General features: G+C 42.7%; 3 protein-coding genes across 9 annotated transcripts in view; 2 read left to right on the top strand and 1 right to left on the bottom strand.

Moving 5' to 3' along the window:
• The window catches only part of robo4 (roundabout, axon guidance receptor, homolog 4 (Drosophila)), a 48,071-nt gene extending 40,760 nt beyond the window's left edge, over positions 1-7,311 (top strand). For all 4 annotated transcript variants that reach the window (XM_052046234.1, XM_052046231.1, XM_052046232.1 and 1 more), the window contains exon 19: positions 6,241-7,311. In XM_052046234.1, coding sequence (XP_051902194.1) covers positions 6,241-6,422 — 182 coding nt within the window. In that variant the 3' untranslated portion in view covers positions 6,423-7,311. The remainder of the gene's footprint in view (positions 1-6,240) is intronic.
• Positions 1-23,283, top strand: part of LOC127587804 (uncharacterized) — a 265,695-nt gene that overhangs the window by 167,264 nt on the left and 75,148 nt on the right. The window lies entirely within an intron of this gene.
• The window catches only part of robo3 (roundabout, axon guidance receptor, homolog 3 (Drosophila)), a 216,117-nt gene continuing 212,499 nt past the window's right edge, over positions 19,666-23,283 (bottom strand). For all 4 annotated transcript variants that reach the window (XM_052046220.1, XM_052046222.1, XM_052046219.1 and 1 more), the window contains one exon: positions 19,666-20,666. In XM_052046220.1, the coding sequence (XP_051902180.1) occupies positions 20,655-20,666 (12 nt within the window). In that variant the 3' untranslated portion in view covers positions 19,666-20,654. The remainder of the gene's footprint in view (positions 20,667-23,283) is intronic.

Raw genomic sequence — 23,283 nt, forward strand, 5'->3', positions numbered from 1 at the left:
CCAGAGTGGAAGAGAGTCCAACCCCTCTCGAGAGAACTGGTACCAGAACCCAGGCTGTGTGTGGAGGCAAGTCCGACTATATCCAGTCGGAAATTCTCTGCCTGACACACCAGCTCGGGCTCCTTCCCTGCCAGAGAGGTGACATTCCATGTCCCAAGAGCTAGCTTCTGCAGCCGAGGATTGGACCGCCAGGGTCCCCGCCTTTGGCTGCCGCCCAGCTCACATTGCACCCGACCCCTTTGGCCCATCTCATGGGTGGTGAGCCCATGGGATGGGGGACCCACGTTGCCTCTTCGGGCTGTGCCCGGCCGGGCCCCATGGGTGCAGGCCCGGCCACCAGGCGCTTGCCAACGAGCCCCACCTCAAGGGAGAGCTCGTACTTGCACCCAAAGTCATGTTCCACAATTGTGCTGATGGCAGTGAACGAGTTCCATTCACTAAAAAATTCTGCTTCGAACTATGTAGAAGCTTTTCTTTTTGGTTTCTAATGGCATACCTTAACTAACTCAAATCCCACGTCGCATTGTGGCCAAAGGTACAATCCTGTTCGGTTATTGTGCCTTTTGGTGCTGTAAATAGTCAATTCATGTGGCGGATGCCGCATGCGAAATGAGCGCGTTAAATGGGAAGACTGTCCCTTTTGTTTGTTTCTGTGAAAGGTGGCAGCAAAATAATGACTTACGTCACACAATGGTTGCCATGGCAACGTATCTTCTTTTTCTCCTTCAATATCTTCTAGTTGTGAAACCTGGCCTTTTAATTAAGCACAAGCATTATATTAGTCCCTTTGGGAATCTGCAGGGAAAAAGTGTTGAACAATTTTAATTCTGCTGAGAGCAAATCTTGATTTCCCGCGGGCATTAAAAACAAACAAACGAAAAAATTCATATCTCTTTGTCCCTCTATGCCAGAGGTGTTCGACTGGATATCACATCCGTCTCACAGTACCTAGGTCATGAGTTTGATTCCAGCTGTGGCCTTCCTTTGTAAAGTTTGCATATTCTCCCTATGCCTGAATGGATTTTCTCTGGGTAATCTGGTTTCCTCCCACGTTCCAAAAACACGCATAATAGGTTAATAGAAACTTTAAATTGTCCCTAGGTGTGATTGTAAGCGCAAATGGTTGTCCCGCAGTTAGATGGTAACCAGTCAAAGGTGTACCCCGCCCACTGCCCAATGACAGGTGGGATAGGCTCCAGCAAGCCTGCGTTCCTTGTGAGGTTAAGGAGATTAGAAAATGGATGGATGGATGGATGTTCTTCCCGCTCCTGCGTTGGTTTTCTCCAGGTACTCCGGTTTCCTCCCACATTCCAAAACGTGTGGTAGATTAATTGATCACAAATTGTTCGTGGTGATTTTGGGTGTGAATGATTGTTTGTCTACAGTGCTGAAATAGTACTGTATGTGTCCCCGTTGTGATTTCTGTGTTCTTTGCATATTTGTCATAAACAAAGGTTGCAGTTCAACAAACCAATATTAGTATCACACAGAGATACTAAGGAAATACACAATGCAGTTTCTAAATTGGCAATTTAATTTATTAAGGCCCAAAAAAATTTAATCCAGCTACTGTGCGCTGACACGTTTGCTTTTGTAATCTAAACGAGAACATAAAAAGAGCGGATTTTACCAAAAAAAATCTGATGTGGGCATCACCCCCTGCAGTGTGAATGTAGCCCGTCTAAGTGCGCCAGCACACTACCGGAATGAAAACGACCTATGCATGCAATATTTTGTACCTCGTAGCGAGTATTATGTACTACAATTGAATACCCAATTAATTTTTCCTGCCTGTCACTAAACGTGAAAGGCATAGATAGATGAACAAAGATACATTTGTAATGAATAGATACGGATAATAAATAAGGATTTTCATAAAAATGAAATTGGGTGTCTTCCCACAGCTGCCGAAGAGCTTTATGTTGATTAGCCTTTATGGGTGCACTCTGACTACAGCCCAACACGTCATTGTGAGCCGATTTTGGGAATGCATTTCCAGACCATTAAAAATGTTGTATTCTCATGATTAGTGTTAGTATTGTAATGATCGTTCTTTCCCGATAGAGTCCAAGTATTGTTTTGCGTTTCAATCATTGTGTGACATTATTTCATTCACAAACTGGTTGGGAGTAATCACACATTTCTCTATCCTTGTGATTTGGCATTTAAGGTTTTTTTGCTGCCTGAGTTCATTTGTAACAAAAAAAAACATCTGCACTGACATATTTTAGCCAGCTGTCCTTTATTGTGTACCCTTTGCAATGAAATCATGATTAGCCTAAGGTGGGATTCTTAATGCTCGAGACCATTACCAGAACATAAGGTTGAAACGTTGAAACCTGTTTTTAATTTGCTCAATGTAAAAGCAAGTCGCCGAACAGCACTGGTCTTGTTACATACAGTAAGTATGCTTTTATTTGGCTGGTCACTAATGTTGAAGGAATCCAGTATCTCAATTGCATGTGTCTGTAAGGCAAGACCAAATAATTACTGCACTCAGCTTTAGACAGCAGTGATGTATCATCAACAGCCATTGTCCAAACATCTAACTGAAGGCTGCTCCTTTGCATCAAGACTCTTTTGAGTCTTGTATGCGCTTTCGCATTCATCCACTAGATGGGGACCTCGTTCTAGTCATGCATGTGGCAGATTTCTTTTTCTCATTACCTAGAAAATATTTTGGTGGTCTTTGAAGGTTGGCACTATAGAGTCATTATGTGCGTATGTACAGTGTATACATAACAAATTAAAGTTGCAGAGGTAGGAGTAAATCACATATGTGCAAGTCCCAAGTCGAACATGAAAGTTTCAAGCCAATCTGACCCAAAAATAAATTAGTAAATAAAAATCAAGAAGTCAAACCCCCATGACATTTCAAGCTCGTTGGGTCATGTCAGCACTTGGTTTAAGCAAGTCATACCGGAAGTCACTTTCTTCAATCAGTCACTGTATGGGGGAGATAATTATTTATTTTTTTATCCTCACTGAATATGACAAGAAAATGTTTTTTAATGAAAGTTAAATGAGCAGAAACTTATAGTGCGAAATGAAGTGTATTTATAAGCACGAAAGAGTATCTAGCTAGCTAGCTAGCTATACAATACATAACTCTGTCAGTTATTTTTTTCAATCTACTTGCACAAATACAGTACTGCAAATAAGTCACGCTGAAAATATTTATGTGTGCGTCAGATTCAACTGTGTCAGTGCAGATTTGGGCCCGTATACTGCAGGTCAGTGAGTATGGCTATGGTCAGGCCAGCCGCCTGTCGAAGTCCAGCTAGCCTCCCCCACAATTGCTTTCGAGTGCCAACTGCAAAAGAAAAGCCTAATGAGGCATTGATATTCATGTGTTGTTGCTATTACGTACTTGATGAGCTTGTTTTTGAAGTTGGCCCTCGCAGCACATTGCATAATAGCCTATGAGCAACCGATGTGGCAGCAGGCTTGACTTAGCTGCCGCAAACGTCAACAGTGTTGGGGTGGAGGCAGTGGCCGAGCACGGGGGGCCGCAGAAAAGATGGTCATCTTGGTCTTACTGTACCGCAACTTCGACGGTCCATCTAAATTAGTCTTCATTGTGTAAGTTGTCCGTTGTGCAAAACAGATTGAGGACCGGAACGTTGCCCTAAAGAAGTGCTTGTATCAGCTGCCAAGTCCCATATGAAAGTCAAGGGTGAGTAATTAATTTTTCAAAGGGACCATCCGTGAAACTGAAAAATCTGTGGAAGGCCAAAGAATATGCTAACTCATTTGAATTAAATCGGAATGGATTGTCTTTTTGGTTCAATAAACTGCCACTTGAGTAACCATGCTGTATTGTTTCTATTTTGAAATTTAAAAAATTTGTGAAAAAACTTACAATCGGTCACTTTAAAAGGATTGACATATGAACATGAAATCATTATTCAACCTTTTTTTTTTTGCCCATTGGTGATATGTGCTATATCAGATTTTTTGAATTTCAATTCTTTTTTTTTTTAAATCCAACTCAGGCCTCTTTCATGTGGATATAAATCTGATATATACAGTATTTGATGTGTGTGAAGTATGGGCACTCAGGTCATGCTCTTCCAACCTAAATGTCATCATGTGCCAAATATGTGCTCCATCCAAGCTTTGTAGAGTGCTTGGGAGACTACGCAATCGCCCTCTGCAAAGTTCTTTAGAGGACCATATTTAATGCACTGTAAGGCCGATTTTGAAACTGTTTTCATCTGTAGGCTACACCACATTATAAGGTGCAGAGAATAGTAACTACAATAGTGCCTCTGGTGCTGCTATGCATCCACTAGATGGCGCAATGCTAAAGGGAATACAATTCAATACAACAGTGGTTCTTAACCTTGTTATTGATTCCAAACCCAACCAGTTCTTATGCATGTTCACTGACCCCTTCATTAGTTAAAAATAAAAATGAGATTTTTTTAAAAATTCAAGACATTAAAAAAACAAATACATTGAGTCTTGAAAATGTTTGTTTAAAAACAGAAAAAGTAAATAAAATTACATGGTCTTATAGTTTTTTTAATAGTTGTATGACATACTATCACGACAGTCACACAGTGACGACTGAGTAAACTAAATTTCTCGCAGCACTGATTGGACAAGCAATGTAATGTGATCATCTGCAGCCAATGATTGCTAAGCAGGTGTGTCATAACTACAGTGAAACTCCTCTACAGCGAAATCATGTTTGCAGCAAGAAATTTTTCACAACAGGGGGTTTTTCACTGTAGCAAATTTGATCACAGATGTAAACACACACACACACACACACACACACACACACACACACACACACACACAAATGTATGTTTACACGCACACACAAACGTATGTGTACTCTATTTTTATTCCAATAGTGTCAAATAAGTATGAGCATACACTTATTTGACACTTCATATTGTCAGTGTAGAAAGAAAAAAGGGAAAGAAATTGTGAAATTTATGATCAGCATTCACTTACATTAATTTCTTGGATAATGTATTTTATTTTGCTTGCTCCGTCTTTCATTTTGATCACTTTTACCCTATCTTCCAGCATCAGAGCTCTTCTTGTCTTAGCTGTTTGACATCCAAAGGTCCGTTTTGTAGCCATTTTAGCAATGCAACGTCCATCCTCGTCTGAATCTTACAATAACAAATACTTCCTGGCATGCAATGAATTTTTAAGCCAGCCACGAGACGCTTTGTAGTTCTCAATGGCCATAGTTAGCTCTCGAAGGTTAAAAACCTTACGCTAACTGGAGCGCTTCTCTCTCATTAGCGCTCCAGTTGTGTATCTTAACCTCCATGGCAGAGGCTCCGTTGAACCCCTGAGACCGATTCACCGAAGCCCTAGGGTTAGATCAAACCCAGGTTAAGAACACTGCAATACAATAAAGAATGTTATGAAGACAATCGATTCAACAAAAAGGCAAACAACCCTCATGAGCTCACATCCACAAGGTGATAAATATCCTTAATGTCTTGCTTGTCTCTTTCTTCCTTCGTTTAATCAGTAGTTAACAAAATTTTGGTACTATCTTCGTAAAGTACCATATTGGCCCTAATAGAAGACGGTGTTTTTTGCATTGAAATAAGACTGAAAAGTGGGGGTCGTCTAATATTCACGGTCTAGACATTATACCCATTCACGACGCTAGATGGCCCCAGATACCATTAAAGCTAATGGTGAACTTGAGTAGCTGAGAAGTTATGATGTCATTTACATTTAAAAAACCAGAAGCCATTCATTTACGAATGTGATTGTACTTTAGTTTACATATTTACATGTTCGGATATTAAGATTTGAATGAGGCAAAATAACATGCTTTTTTCTCAAATGTATTGTTATCATCATTTGTTCCAGACGTACTGTAATTATTTTCTGTATCAAAATTAATTTGGTGTTCAAAAAATATTTTTTCAAAATTGAAAAAGAGGGGGTTGTCTTATAATCAGGGCCGTCTTATATTCGGGCCAATATGGTAGTTGTCTGAGTGTGCATTGTCGAATACACATGTCGTGGCATGTGGCATTGACATGACACTGTCTTGGATCTTTGGAGTTTTACAGACTTTCTGCTTCCTCCAGCGCCAGTGATATAAAATCTTAGAGACAGAGACATCACAATGTAGTCAATTGTTGTATCGCAACGGACATGTTGCAGACAGTAAACCCTGTCCTCTACTGCATACTGTTTCATGCCTTACTCTAACAACTACTGTCAATGCACATCTCCCCCTTCTGTGTTTAGAATTTTCTCCACCAGCCTCCCCACTCAGCAGCCTGTATCCACCATTTTGCGCCGAGGACCACAGACTCAGAGAGGTGGACCCTGTTCCTGCGTGGGACTGGAGCGTGAACTGGATGGAGGAATTGGAAGCTCAGTATAGAGCTCATGATCCTGGCAGAAATACAAAATCCTTTAATGCTTAGGGAATTATTTTCACAGATTTGTCATAACTACAGGACATCAAAGTGGATCGACACAATTTTGTCTTGACAGCGCTGGAACATATAAAGCCATTAAGTACTTTCGGCTTTCCAAAAATGGTTACATATCCAGGTGTAATGTAGGACAGTCTTTTTTTTTTTTTAAATATTTTTACATTTCTTTACACCTGTCTGATCTTGCATTTCTGTAATTGTTTCCTCAGGTCACCCTATGGAAATCCAAATACTTAATCTGACATCCTGCAAATGACCTCCATTCCATTGTCATTTTTTTCCCCTCTCCTTGTATTACTTTCACACATTAAAGAGGAGGATCATGAGAAACCTCCCTAGAGCTGTTCTCACCTGGTGTGTTCTGAAAAAGACACTAAGCCAGTGAGATAGAATCATGAAGCACAAAAAAAAATACCAAGTGATCTTTTCTCATAGCAGATGTTTGCTGATTTTCATGCTAGCTGGAAGATTATATAAGAGCTGACAGCTCAGCAAGTAGCATGTTGCCTCCTAATTTTTTACTAGCATACGTTCACAATATTTAGTTTGGAACTATACATTTAAAAGACGCACGCTTTGGCCCCTTCCAAGTTCATGCCACAAATTGAAAACGCTATTTTAGGGCCCCTGTCAGTCACATGCCGTTACATGTCATCCCTTCCAACCACCACCTAAGATGGCAGCCCTGTATATCTAGCAGTGGTTATTGAAAGATGTGTAAACATCCATCAAAGAGCGTTTTTTTTCTTGCTTATTAACTTCTTATTCCAAGTTTTTTTTTAAATATACTTTATTAATTGCCATTATGCAAACTGTAGATGAAGTGTTGAAATCTGTTTCAATAATTTGCATGATATAAAAGTAATTTGCAATCACATATGTTTGAGCATTTTTTTAAATAAGGTCTTCCACTAATTTAAGATAAGAAAACCTGTATTCGTCTCACAATGGGGAAATTTCCAATATTTATTTTTTGTTTAGTTTGTAAGCATGCATTTACATGCATGTTTTAGTATGTGTGTGTGTTTGCATGATAATACTGTATTTTCCGGATTATAAATGGCTTTGTAGTATAGGTCACAACAGTCCTAAAATGCAAAATAAAGAAAACATATACAAAAGTCACCCTGGAGTATAAATCACAGTTTGGGGGGAAATGTATTCAATAAAATCCAACACCAAGAACAAGATTTGCCATTTGAAAGGCAATTTAAAATAAAATTAAGATGAAAACAAGCTGAATTAGTGTACAATATGCTAACGGAGGTAGATGCAGCAGTTCCTCTTCTACGTTGCTTACTCATCGTCAACTTGTAAACACAGGCATAGAGCGCCCACCTGTGGTTTAATGTAAAAATGACTTGGGAAATGATATAATGATGTCTTAATAATTTCACACATAAATCGCTCCAGAGTATAAATCGCGCCCCCGGCCAAGCTATGAAAGAAAAAGTGTGACTTAATCGTCTGAAAAATACAGTAACACATACATGGATACAGCAGACCTGATTCTTCATGTTTTGATGTGAACCTCGAGAGTGTGTTGTGTTAGCCAATGCATGTGGCGCAGTGGAGCTGGGGGCTTTTGTGAAGAAACATATGCCTTTAAATGAAGGAGACAGATGAAGGATAATCCCCTTTGTCGTCGACACAAGCACCCTCACACACACTTTCTCACGCACATTGATAGAAAATGCAGCACAATGCAGATCCTTGTTAACACGGATATTTGTGTTTTCTTGAAATGTTGTTGTTGTTGTTGTTTTTCCTCGTTTGAATGCTTCGCCTGTATCCTAATTGTATATTTCAGCCTTTGCTGAAGAATAACTGGCAAAGGACAAATATGGTTTTGAAATACACTGCACATAAAAAGCTGATCCCGACTGGGCCTGTGCACTGCAGCTTATAAATGGCGCAGACAGTAAAGCCCTTCTTTACTCAACGTCGCCAGTCCCATTTGACCCAGGTGACCCAGATACAAGATGAGGATTATGGGGGGGGGGTGCTGCGCTTTGCAGTTTGTGCGTAAAACAGTATTTCTTATTTACTGTCAGAGTTGCTCATGATGAACATCATGATGATGAATTGCTAAATTGTGGGATGTTCTTACAACTTTCAAGCATTGTCCTTCAAGTAAAGCACAATTATAAAAAACGGTGGTTGGGTGGGTGACGGGGGTGGGTGTCCAAGGCACTCCCAGGCCAGCCCAGATACAAACTCTCCCCAGCATGTCCGAGATCGTGTCCAGGGCCTCCTCCCGGTGGCACATGCCTAATCACTCCACCAGGGAGGCGTCCGGAAGCATTAGATGCACCTCATTTGGTTCCTCTCGATGCGGAGCAGCAGCAACTGCCCAACTCGGGAACGACCTCCAAACGGTGTTGGGCTTCCAACAGTTCCCAGTCTACAGCCGACAACCGGTTCTGCAGGTACCCGGGTCGCTGCGGCTTTCAGAGCCGCTTTGGGACCCAGTTGGAGGTTGCTCAACAGCAACAGCGGCTTTACTGCGAGCCCCTCCGGAATGACTAAACTTGTCACCCTATCTTTAAAACAGAGCCCAGACACCCTGCAGAGAGTACTTCGGCCACGTCCATCCAACATCTCATTCTACACTTTGGGTGTCCATTGCATCATTTGCAATTGACCAATAGCCCGTGAAGTTAGTCCTTATTAGTTTTTGTTTTTTTGGAAAATTATTTATTTTAGTTGCACAATGTGTCGTAAAAATTACATTAAAATATGATTTTAAAATATTTGTAAAACAACTGTCCATCAAATACAGCTGTAAAAAGGTGTGCAGTGAGATGAACCACCACCAAAAAGTCTTAAAGCTTGAATGGTCTCGCTTTCTATCCTTTGTATGCCAAGTTGCCAACCTCTAAATTGGATTTGTGGGTCATATTCCTTTGGAGGAATATTCCACACAACACTACAAATTGTACGCTCCGCATCACCTGGCTGTTTTCCCTTGTTCCTAGTGGTGAATGCTTGTTGCACTCTATTTTGAAGCCACTGCACGGTGGCTGAGCTCCTTCAGGAGTTGGACCGGGATCATTTTTTCCAGTTGCCCTCTTCTTCCTTACAGCCCTGGCTAAATTTTGGGTAAATGTGATTACTTTTTATTATTAGCAAATGACCCATTGCTGAAATGGACCGCAAGCTGACTAACACTAACCTAAGTTGCGTTCGGAAATTCTCCCTGATGCCCCTGTGCTACTCTTAAAGTCAGTGCATTCGGACAGGTGCTCTGCTCTTTTCATTTCCGAATGCTGCATTATGGCGCATTCTGAAGAAAACAACAAATTTGAGCAATGCTCTAAGTGTCTGAAACGGATGCATGATTTCATACACTGACTTGTATAAGAAGAATAGACTCAACTGTTGCCATGGGAACCTTTGCAGTATGTAAGACTATTAGGGAATTAGCCCCGAGATCCCTGTTAGCACTGCATTGCGACAGTGTTACAGATACAATATGTTGGATTAGGTCACATCAGAATGTTCCCATACAATGCAGCCGTGTTTTTGAGCTGGGAGGTGAAAAGCAATTGTTAATCCCAATCAGTTTTTTTTAAATTGAAAAATTTTATTCAGAGCTTTAGTGGTTTTGTCTCAAAGTGGTCCTTATTCATTTGCCTTTCACAACCCCATCTCGAACTCCCCAAATAAAGGCCTTCTTTTAGTTTCCTCTGTGTATGTGTCACAATGGCCAAAAAGTCAGAAGCATCCATCTCCCCTGTCATGGGCAAATTAACATGGAAATTGGGTGTTGCATTTTGGAATTAGAGAGATTAGGTTTAAATGATGCCATCCCTTCTTGGTCATCCATTTCTGTCATTGTGTCTTTCCTCCTCTCTCTGGCCATCCAACCTCCTCCTTTAGACCCCAGTGGGCGTTTTAGCTCTGTCATCAGCCTAATGAATGAGTTGGTGAATTATAGCTCAGAGGAGAATGGAGGGAAGGTGATGGGGGAATTAAAGGATAAAGGGTGTGGGGTCATTCTGTTGAAGGTCAGTGATGTAAATCTTTTTCACTGTCATCTTTGCTGTTGCTTGCTTGTTTGTGTTCATCAACAAGGCACACTGAGGGGAGACTATATGCAATAGAATTTCAGTGGTTCAAGAAATATGTCCCAGTTCCTCCCCAAAAAAACTCTGTTGAAAATTAATAATTACTGTATTTTCCGCACTATAAGGTGGACCTAAAAACCATTAAATGTTCTCAAAACATGACAATGCGCCTTATAATCCAATGTGCCTTATATATCTAATTTTGTGTACATAGTATTTGAAATGTTCTGTAAACGGGTTTGTTCCAGCTGCAGCTGTTGTGAAAGCGCTATATAAATAAAGCTATTATATTGTGTTGTATTCCCTTTAGCGTGGCTCCATCTAGTGGATGCATAGCACCCCACAGCCACTATTGTAGCTTCTATTCGATGCGCCTGATAATGCGGTTGCGTCCTATATGTGAAAACAGTTTTAAAATTGGCCATTCATTGAAGGTGCACCTTTCACTCCAAAGCCCCTTATAGTGCGGAAAATACAGTCATTAAGAACATAGCAATGGAACAGTATTCACTGACCCAAATCGTTAACACAATGAGGAATGGGTTGAGAATCCTACGCTAATCCGAAATGGAAAAAAGCTGACAGCCTGATTAAACTTTTCCTCAAGACTCTCACTGTTGTTCAGAATGTACATGTCCTCTACATATGGACTTACAACAGCTGGGCATGCACCTAGAAGGAAATCTCAGAAATCTGCATCTTCGCTGTGTCACGGTTGCGGCATACGCGCAATACATGATGTGCCACTCGTACTTGACTGGCTTCAGGTTGGGGCATTGGCTGGTCTGGTCAATAGCATTTCCGCCTTTTCATTTCATCAAGGAACTTGCTGACACACTCCAGCCACATGAAGTCAAAGCTTGAGAGACGTTGAAAGTACCCCGGGGCCCAATGGACAACATATGGTCAGAAGATTTTATCCTGATATATAGCAATAGTCGGAGTACATCTCGCTGGCAAAACAGGTCTGTGCGGGCCAAAACCCAATATTAGAATGCGTTTATGGATCTGCAGTAATATTAAGCTGTGCATTTTTCTCCGCAGAGTTGTCTTCATTATGCAACGTAATGTTCATTCATCCCACTGCAATTCAGTTGCCAAAGAAATGAGGAATCCAAATATTGACTCTAACTCTACATATAACAACAACTCCAAGTAGTGTACACGTGTGAACATTTAAACTGAAATTGTCACTTCATTCAGTGACTGCTTCCTCTAAAACAGTGGTCGGGAACCTTTTTGACTAGGAGACCCATAAAAGCAAAATATTTGAAAATTTATTCATCTGTTTATATATATATATATATATATATATATATATATATATATATACACACTAGTGGATGTCACATTGCGAGGTAGTGGTGGATCCCAAAAAGCAGGCAGGAGAGAGGAGCGGGGTGTATTTGAAGAATTGTATTTAAAACATAGAAAACTAAATCCTAAACAAAGTCCAAAGTAACAAACAAAAACCATGACTCAAACAGGACTGAAGCTAAAACATAACAATGAACTAAACATGACTGAAACAAACATGACAGTAGCAAGAAGCAACAATGACCCCGCACTGAGTGTTCGGGCTGGGACTCCTTTTAAAGGCCTGATTACCTATGACCAACAGGTGTGCAGCTGCCCGGGGAGCCCTACAGTGCCACCTGTTGGTCCCTAAACCGAATCATTCATTCATTCATTCATCTTCCGTACCGCTTGATCCTCACTAGGGTGGCGGGGGGCACTGGAGCCCATCCCAGCCGTCTCCGGGCAGTAGGCGGGGGACACACCCTGAATCGGTTGCCAGCCAATCGCAGGGCACACATAGACGAACAACCATCCACGCTCACTCACACCTTAGGGACAATTTAGAGTGTTCAATCAGCCTGCCACGCATATTTTTTGGAATGTGGGAGGAAACCGGAGCACCCGGAGAAAACCCACGCAGGCCCGGGGAGAACATGCTAACTCCACACAGGGAGGCCGGAGCTGGAATCGAACCCGTACCTCTGCACTGTGAAGCCGACGTGCTAACCACTGGACTACCGGGCCGCCTAAACCGAATCATGACAGTGGAATTATAGTCAGCTGGCCGGGTCCATGTGCAGAGTTGCTGTTGGCTAGTTTGCACCCTGCTGAGTAGCTTGCACTCTTCCTTTCTGCTGTCTCCCGCAGGATATTTTTATGTGAATGTAGCATGTCGCGTGTCAAAGTGCCGCTTTACATTTGACATTTACATTGATGGTATTTTGTCATTGCAAATTAGACACACCGCAGAACCTGTTCTCTCCACAAAGGCGAATCCTTCGGTCCATTCGTCATGAAGTGTACCATACTCGTCATCTTTTTTTCTTTTCGCCTTCTTATTCGTCAAAATATTAGCTTTGAGCTAATGACCGAGCAGGCTGGTTCAAAAGGCGCCGTTTACCTGTTTACCCAGCAACGGCCAACGTAGGCCAGTAACATCCCATTAAAATTGCTCCTGCCGACAACTGCAGCCCTTAACAGGACATGAGCAGTGAAAAATCGATGGTTGGATTAAACAAGCAATAATATTTTGTTTTATCTGCGAGCCAGAGCAATCATCAAAAGAGCCACACCTGGCTAGCAAGCCTTAGGTTCCCAACTCCTGCTCTAAAAGAGCACCCCTGGCTGTCAAACCCAATGTATAATGCAGTTGTTATGATTTAGACCTCCGCTTCGATCGAACCCCTGGGCTTTGTGAGGGAAACTTTGGTCTTCAGGGAAAGTCAAAACACAACTGAGTGTGTGTGTATATGGGTGTGTGCCTTCTACAACACTTCAGAACAACAGCACTCAACCTTTGGGTGTCAACAAATCGTAGCAAACCCTCTTTTTGCAAAGCCCTTGAGATATTTTGCAACGTTTGTTACAAAGTGTCTTTGTGACAATGGTGGCCTTAAAAAAAAAAAAAAGGAACAGACTTGTGAAAATGAAACGAGTGGCCCTTGCCAAGATGAGGCCAGGCATTTTTGAACTTGGAAGGCAACAGCAAAAGTTTCATTGCAGTAAAAATGTTTTTTTTTTTTTAGATTCTGATCAAGACGTGTTGCTTTTTTTCGTTGAACACAGTGATTGTCTGTGCAACTCATGAATATTTGATTTTGTACATTAAAAAAAACAACATACCTCTCAATTACAAAAAAAAATGAATTTTTTCTCAATATGGGGGCTTTGACGAATGCACGTACGAAACTTGCGGGATTCAGGATGGTTTGACATGGTCCGTCAAAAAATATTTATAGATAAATTAAGGATTTAATTTTACTTTTGAACTTCAGATGCACTTTAACTCTTTTCTGTTACATGTAATAAAGGTATTCTTTGTTGTGAGTTGGTCCATACTTCTTTTTTTATTCTCATATACGTTAATAAGAATACAGTGTTATTCAGAGGTGTACTTATAACAATTTTATAGACAAATTATACTACAGGTATATATAATCACTATGGAGTGGGCGCAAGATGTTTTCTTTTTTTAGGGGGGGCATGCACAAAATAATTGAGAACCACTGCTCTAATGTGCAAGTGACTGAATGATTCACCCTGGTGACTCCTTGCTATCCCAAAATACACATGCAGCACAGCTGCAGCACAAACATGAAAACAGGACTTGTATTGAATTGAATGGCAACTTACTTGTGAACTTGAAAAAAAAAAAGTTTTGAAACTGAAATTAAAAAAAAAATTGCTGGGAAGGGTAAACATAGGTAGGGCTAAACATATTTCTGATGGGGCTACAGCCCCCCCTGGCCCGATGTACTCCATGCATGGTCGAGGTAGCACAATTTAATTAATGTTCAAACAAGTTTTTTGTCAAGTCCACTCTTTACTGTTTATTACAACTCCTGAATAAAAACTACCGTGTGTTATCGATTACATTAAATGGACTTGCAGAGAATCAAAATTAAGCAACCCTCTCAGGGGTATTGTTGCTCAATCTAGTCCTGTAAAAAACATTTTTACAAATGTAATGTAAAAAACATTTAACAGCAAATAAGTCTTGTGAAAGGTTTGAATTTACTGAATTACCGTATTTTCTGGGCTATAAGTCACTCCTGAGTATAAATCGCACCAGCCATAAAATAAAAAAAAGCCAAAATAAAACCTCTCCTCTCACATGAACACTTTGAGACAGTAATTCATGCCTTTGTCACATCCCGGCTCGATTACTGCAATGTCCTTTACTTTGGAGTCAGCCAGTCCTCCATTAAGCTGGTCCAGAATGCCGCTGCTCGCCTCTTGACTGGTACTCTGTTGCATTCTGGAACTTCCGGGTAGAGTGAACGCTGGCGCGTTTTGGCTGCCGCTGCTCTCCCACAAACTTTCGTGTTTTACAGTGTTTTTACGCTCGATTGTTTTACTGTTTCGCATGGAATCACTATCATCATCTCACAGTCATTCCACCCAGCCCCCATTCACGCCTGCCTCGCACTCTCAACTATCTTCGACTGTTGCGTCCCGGCGTCTCAGCGTCCTACCTGTCAACCTGTCGCTCCTCCATCGACCTGTCAAGGGTCTGCTCCAGTACTCGGTGGCCGAGCTCCTTCGGCTCCGCTTCCAATGGCTGGGCCCTCCTCCTGCTCTACACCGGCTACCGGACATCGTTCACTTTCCTTCCCGGAAATATATTCATCGTGGGTCTCGTCGGGGCTTCTGCCTCAACCGATCCAATACCATCATCTCCTTCTGGTCTTCCTCCCGTCGGCCATCCAGAAACGCCGGCCGATCCATCGACCATCGTGCGTTAGCCGGCTTGACTAGGTCGGCTAACGGCCCCCGCAGCAGCGAGACTGCCGCCGTCAACTTCGGGCTACTTAACATCCGTTCGCTTACTGTGAAGGGTAATCTCATTCAAGATATCCTCACGGACCGTAAGCTTGACATTTTTTTACATTTGTTTACATTTCCAAGCCCCGCGATTCTGGTCGCGGAGGAGGTCTCGCGATAGTATACAGCGAGAAGTGGAAAATACTTCCGGTTTCTCTCCTGCCACTTTCCTCCTTTGAATTCCTTGCCTGTCAAATATCCGGACCCATTCCCACGATTATTGCCGCAGTGTACCGCTCCCCCAAACCCCACCGCGACTTTTTAAATGAAGTGTCTACTGTCCTCACCCATCTCTCCTCTCTGTCACCAAATGTAATAATCCTGGCAGATTTTAATATACATATGGACAACACTGCTCTTCCTCTCACCATTGACTTCACTTCTTCAATTAACAGTTTTGGTTTTGATCAATTTGTAGATTTTCCCACACGCATCAAAGGTCACACCCTGTATCTGATCTGCTGCTCTGGTATTTCCCCCTCCAACTGTACTGCTGACGAACTTCCAATAACGGACCACTTCCTTATCTCATTCAACATTACACTCCAGCTCTCAACTGCCATATCACCCCGGACCATTGTTTACCGTAATATTAAAGACATTAACATTGACTCTCTCACTGCATGGCTGACCACCCTGACTCCGGACATTGACTCCACTCCTGATGATTTGGTTTTCCGATATAACTCTGGTCTCACCAGCATCCTCAATACGCTCGCCCCTGTCAAGTCCCACTCTGTCCTTTTTACTCGGTCTGCCCCTTGGTTCACCCCTCATCTACGTTCCTTGAAATCCCAAACCCGGCAGCTTGAGAGACTTTATAGGAAAACCGTCCTCACTGCTCACAAGGACATCTATGCAGCTCAACGATCCCTCAACAAGGATTCCATCTCTCAAGCAAAATCACATTACTACTCCGGACTCATCTACTCCAATGCTGGAAATACTAAGACTCTCTTTTCCCTTTGGAACAGAATCACTCAACCTCCTGACTCTCTACCACCTCACTTTTACTCTCGTGACACTTGCAACGCACTTCTCCTCTTTTTCAATGAAAAAATCAACAGAATCCACCAGCATCTGGGCTCCTCTGTACCTTTCCCCTCCTCTGACCTTCTCACCCCTTGCAAACTGTTCTCTTCTTTTGAACTCCCCCATCTCTCATTAATTTCAGACCTCATCATTAAATCCAAGACTTCCTCCTGTCAGCTCGATCCCCTCCCCACAGTTCTGGTCAAATCCTGCCTACACTCTCTGCTTCCCTTCATCTCAGCCATTATCCATTCCTCTCTGTCGACTGGAATTGTTCCTGTGCTCTTCAAAACTGCAGCTGTCACCCCAATCCTGAAAAAACCTGGTTCAGATCCCAATGACTTCAATAACCTACACCCCATTTCCGATCTTCCCTTCATCTCGAAAACTGTCGCCTCTCAGCTCCACTCCCACCTCACCTACAATAGTCTTTATGAACAATTCCAGTCTGGCTTCCATCCCCGTCACAGTACTGAAACAGCCCTCATAAAAATCAGAAATGATCTTCTCATGGCAGCAGACTCTGGCCTTATCTCCATCCTCATCCTCCTTGACCTGAGTGCAGCCTTCGAAACAATCTCTCACCCCATCCTCCTCAATAGACTCTCTACCATAGGCATCACCAACACCCCTCTACATTGGTTCCACTCATATCTCACTTGCCGCTCTCACTTCATTCAACTTGATACTTTTACTTCACAATCCCTCCCCGTTTCTTCTGGTGTTCCCCAGGGTTCTGTCCTCGGTCCGCTACTCTTCATTGTCTACCTCCTTCCGCTCTGAAACATTTTCCGCAAATTTGGCTTACACTTTCACTGCTTTGCGGATGACACCCAGCTCTATCTCTCCTGCAAACCCAACGCTTCTCTCCCACCCTCATCCCTCTCTCACTGTCTCTCAGAAATCAAATCTTGGTTCACCCACAATTTCCTCAAGCTAAACAGCAATAAAACTGAACTCCTACTCGTCGGTACCAAATCCACTCTAAACAAAGCCGACAGTTTCTCCCTCACAATTGATAATGCCACTATATCTCCTTCCCCCCTGGTGAAGATTCTGGGTGTCATCCTTGACAGTTCACTATCCTTTCACTCCCACATCAATAACATTACCCGGTCCGCTCATTTCCACCTTCGCAAGAAACCGCCTCCGTCCCTCACTCACTTCGCACACCACCGCTATCCTTGTTCACAGTCTCGTCACTTCCCGTATTGACTACTGCAACTCACTCCTCTTCGGTGTCCATCAGAAATTCCTCCATAAACTTCAACTTGTTCAGAATTCAGCAGCCCGGATCATCACGAGAACCCCCTCCTTCCATCATATCACCCCCATCCTCCGACAGCTCCACTGGATTCCTGTCAAACTTAGAGTCAACTTCAAGTTACTTCTCTATACATTCAAAGCCATCCACAACCTTGCGCCCCCCTATCTGTCAGATCTTCAAATCTCCATTCCCTCTCACTCACTCAGGTCCTCATCCTCCCTCCATCTTTTTCTACCCTCTGCCCGTCTCAGTACAATGGGGTGCAGAGCCTTCAGTCGCTCTGCCCCCAAACTCTGGAACTAACTTCCTCCCAACATTCGTAATATTGACTCTCTTTCCTTATTCAAAACCCAGCTCAAAACCCACCTATTCACACTTGCCTACCCGTCTTAAATCTTTCTTTCTTTATTTATTATTTTATCTGTGTTTTACCATTTGTCTTGGCTGTACAGTGTCCTTGAGTGTTGTGAAAGGTGCTTACAAATGTGATGTATTATTATTATATTATTACTCGTAAGCGAGAGCACATAAGTCCTACTCTGGCATCCCTTCACTGGCTCCCCATTCATTTTAGTGTTATTTTCAAGATCCTCTTATTTGTTTTCAAATATCTGAATAATCTCGCGCCACCATACCTCTCTGAACTCATCCGCCCCTACACACCTGCCTGACGCCTCAGGTCTGTGGACCAGACATGATTAGAAGTACCAAGAACTAAACTGAGGCTCAGAGGGAAAACCACACTTGAAGCCAATGGCAAGCATCTTACCCAAGTGTCCATCAAATGTGGCATATACCAAGGTGATGCACTCCCCCCACTGCTGTTCTGCATAGGACTGAACCTCCTAAGCCAAGTAATCACCAAGACAGGCTATGGATACCGCCTCAGAAATGGAGCTACAATCAGTCACCTCCTCTACATGGATGACATAAAGCTGTATGCTAAGAGCGAAAGGGACATAGATTCCCTGATCCACACAACCAGGATCTACAGCAGCGACATCGGGATGTCATTCGGGCTTGAGAAATGTAGTCGGATGGTGACTAAGAGAGGAAAGGTAGTCCGCAGTGAAGGGGTCTCACTCCCTGAAGGAACAATAGCAGACATCGAGGACAGCTACAAGTACCTTGGTATACCACAAGCCAATGGCAACCTCGAACTGGCAACAAGGAAAGCGGCTACGGCCAAATACCTCCAGCGAGTGAGGCAAGTCCTAAGAAGCCAGCTCAATGGCAAGAATAAGACCCGGGCAATAAACAGCTATGCCCTGCCAGTGATCAGATACCCTGCAGGAATAATAAGGTGGCCGAAGGAAGAGATTCAGACCACGGACGTTAAGACCCGAAAGCTCCTAACCATGCATGGAGGGTTCCATCCCAAATCCAGCACCTTGAGCCCCACCTCCAGGCCTGGCTCCAGAGGGGGGCCCCAGCGACCCGCGTCCAGGCAAGGGAAACTTACATCCATTCATTGTAATCATCATCAGGGGTCTTTGAGCCGTGCTTTGTCATGCATGGCAGGCTGATTGAACACTCCAAGTTGTCCCTGGGTGTGAGTGTGAGCGCGGATGGTTGTTCGTCTCTGTGTGCCCTGCGATTGGCTGGCAACCGGTTCAGGGTGTCCCCTGCCTACAGCCCATAGACGGCTAGGAGCAGCACCCCCCGCGACCCTTGTGAGGATAAAGAGGATGGGTGACGATCAATGAATGATTAATGACGATTAATGAATGAATGAATCAGCCGGCGATGTATGTTTTTGGAATGTGAGAGGAAACCGTAGTACCTGGAGAAAACCCAAGCAGGCCCGGGGAGAACATGCAAACTGGAATTGAACCCAGTACCTCTGGGTTCAATACCGTTCTAGGCACTAACCACTGGACTACCGGGCCACGCTCTCCAAAATCATTCAATTTTTTCTTTTTTTTTGAGATAGTGTTTGCGTGTCCTCGAGAGACTAATTACGTAACTTGTAATCCAAGTCGCTTCCAAAACCAAGTAACCAGTAAAGTAAGTTATGTCCTTTTAAAATTATTTGATTGAATGCTCTATTCTAAAACAGTTCTACTTTGACAACCCTTAATCAAAACCACTAAAGTGAGCTATGTATGCAGAAGAAGACTGTGAGTAGAGTGAAACATCAAATTATACTCTTGTTGATTAAATGCATTGATGCCTTTCTGAGTTGGAATTTTGAGCCCCACTCACCTAAGTGCATGCATATCTGAAAATTCCCTCAGCAAAGACAACATGAACCAGACATCAGCAAATGCATTTTATTGTACATTTACAAAACAAAAAGAGTACAAAAAGCCAGTCAACAGACATTGTTCATTTTTGGAAATCTGCAGCAAACCATCCCTCAGACAACGTGACAATCAGACTAGGCCCTGCTTGTCTGCTGCACAGAAACCAACGGTGACCAAGACACTTAAACATTCGATTTGGACTGCACGGGGTAGATCGGGGTAGAACCCCCGCCCCTCCAGGTTTCCCTATCAGTCCAGAGCATTCTTCCAGGAGCAAAACCCTGCACATTTTGCTTTTTCTTTTGTGCTTTATATTTTCTGTTGTTTGACCATCACAACAAGAGTGCAACAGTAGTTAATGGTTTCCCCCCCCCCCAAAAAAGAGTATACTGTACATTTTGACCCAAAAAAGTTGGCACATTCAGAGGAGATGGGCTTTTTCTTTTCAAACGATCCTTTTTTTTTAAATCATGTTTTTCTTTTCAGTACACACAAATACAATGTATGTCTCTTTCCCTGTAGCAAGCCAACAACAGAACACAGTTAAGACACAGGTATTTACAAATCAAGGGACATGGGGCGAACTGGGTTGGTCATAAATAATCATAGTAAAACAAACCACAGAAAAACAGAACAAAACAATGGAGACTCTGTTTTTGTCCTTTTACAACAATGACATGAGTCTTATTAGATCACAGTGTCCACAGTTGAAAGATGTTGAACAATGGAGGCATCAGAGGTTCAAGTCTCTTCGGTGATGGCCTTATCTAGTTTCCTGCAAAAAAACAACAACAAAAAAAGATTCATATGAGGAATTGTCGGTACATGACTTTTTTTCCCCTTGACACATTTCTGAAAGGAACATTCAATGAGTGTCCACATTGTACCATGGGCTTTGACTGTGGGTTATTTCATTTTTTAATTTTCTTTGTATTATGGAAGATGGTTGTTATTAATACAACTGGCAAGAGGAATCATTGCATTGATTATACAATGCATCCAGATTGAGTGCCCATTGTGCATATTGGTAATGAAGACTAACATTTAAAAGTTAGCCATGGCGTCCCACAGGGACTTCTATACAGTATGAACTGTATTGTTCAGCCATGAAATGCCTTTTGGAAGTGCGAATAGAATACAATAACTTCTCTCTCTCTCATCCCATACAGATTACATACAACTTGATTTATCAATAAAACTTGATGAGACCAGTGAGTCATGGATTTCAATGACGTAGCTGCTTGAGATTTTGCTGTTACCTCGAACAACACAATGAAGCATCTTGGCATTACTACAACAAATACTTGTTGATGATGAACATTATTTTTGTGATCTGTAGACTTTTCACAAACAGGATTTTGGGGGTCGGTTAATGATCAGCGAGTTAAAAAACAAAAACATCATCCACTCACGAGTTTGAGCACTGCGTATATTTAAATAAGTTGTACAATTATATGAGTGATGGCTAAAATTCCTTTGTGGCAGCCCACCACAACTGACACGTAGCAATGTTTCAGCAACATCGAGGCCAGGTGTGGCCAATCCGCGGCTTGCGAGCTGCATGCGGCTCTTTGGCTGGTTCAATGTGGCTCCTGGGCTCTCTCACGACAAGCGTTGAAATCGCCATTCAAACAAGGCGCCAACTTCACAGAACGTACTCCGTCACCCTATCATCAATCCCGTTACTTGATTGATATAGAGGGCAACCAATCAGATGACTGCATCACAGCTCATGCGCAAACAATGGCGCTAAGTGAGAAGCGAGTCAGCGAATTACCTCTGATTTTAAGGCTGGGTGCCCAATACGTCAATCAGAATTGACGTATTGGGCGGGAGCCAGCGAACTGGTCTCAAGTCGACCGCATTGGGTGGGAGGAGGAAATGCATGGGGAAAAGAGGTTTGTATCTTGAGCTTTCATTCATTTTTGGCCCATTGTGACTGTTGCTCACTGTGTTGTGTGTGCATATTGGATTGAATTGGATTGGATAAACTTTATTGTCAAACGTACCGTATGTGTAACATACAGCACAGATGAAATTTCTTCCCTCTCAACATAAAACAAGAGGAGAGATAATGTGTGTGTCTGCACCACTACCAAAAGAAAAGTGAACAAAAAAAGACGAAATAATGCAAAAAAACACATGAGACACAGACAATCGTGCACTCTTAACCACTTTCCTGCATAATACACTTGGTTGGTCTGAAGCAGTTATAGATGAAAGAGGAGCGAATCAAAGTGTCCTTTTCACTAGTGGATCAAAAAGGTTATGCTGCAATGGGCACACGTCTGCTACAAGCTAAGCTTGAAGCAACAAGAAGCTGTAGCATCAATTAACGAAAAAGAGAGATTGGCTCTCTTCTCCTGTCCCATGTAAGCCCGCTTCAATTCCAAGCCGCGACTCCCAGTTCCACTTATGCATCGGCGCTCTGCGCTGCCGCTCCTTTCTTCTCATCGTCGGGTCCTCACTCCATGCATCCATCCAGCCGCAGACTGCCCATGTGTGCACTGGTGGGCACCCGCATGAGTGCGTGCGTGCGAGCACGTGTGTGTGTATGCTTGCATGTGCGCGATCGGGTCGTTTGTAAGAAGTCGGTCGCTTCAAAAGTCGATCTTTGGCCAAAAAAGTGTGTGCGTGTGTGCACGCACGTGCGCGAGGAAGGGTATGATGTGGCTCTTTGCAGTAACTCAGAAAAAAAATTGGCTCGTCGTCTCTGACTGGTTGGCCACCCGTGTTCTAGGCAGTTACCGTAGCACTTCCTGTCAGTGCGCTTATTTGAAACCTATTCATATAACTTCCAGTTCACTACTTGATGCTAACTTTACCATTGCACGTCGGTTTTCCTAGCATGCTTTGTTGTCATTACCAACAACACTTGTGACTGTGTTTTACCTACTGAGTGTGTTATTTTGTACAGACGGGGTGTAATGTGGTCATACTGTGTATGAAATTATTGCTATTTTTAGCATGAAATTATTGCGACTAGGTGACATGCTTAATTACAATGAAAGACGAAACAAGGCACAAGCACCTTTCACACACAAGGCCACTCAATGTGCTTTACATAGCCAAAGCACACAAGGTCAGTGTTACAGTATGAGGTGAAGATAATAAATGTCTCAATCCCACATTATTTTTTGATGCAAAGCAGATCCACAGGCCAAAAGAAATGAATGTGCGAGCCGGAAACAGCAGCCTGAGAAATTGCCTGAAGGTCAGTATTGCCAATACGGGCCTGGATCGAGACACATCAGTTGTAATTATTTCCCCAACATTTTTCATAATATCAAACAATTGTATGCGTGCATCTGCGTGGCAAAAGCTAAGGTCTTCTTGTCAAGCGTTACTGTGCCCCAGTGCAGAAATTAAAGGTCCATGAAGTTTAGTTTGGA

The sequence above is a fragment of the Hippocampus zosterae genome, chromosome 16 (assembly GCF_025434085.1).
Source record: "Hippocampus zosterae strain Florida chromosome 16, ASM2543408v3, whole genome shotgun sequence".
Classification (NCBI taxonomy): Eukaryota; Metazoa; Chordata; class Actinopteri; order Syngnathiformes; family Syngnathidae; genus Hippocampus; species Hippocampus zosterae.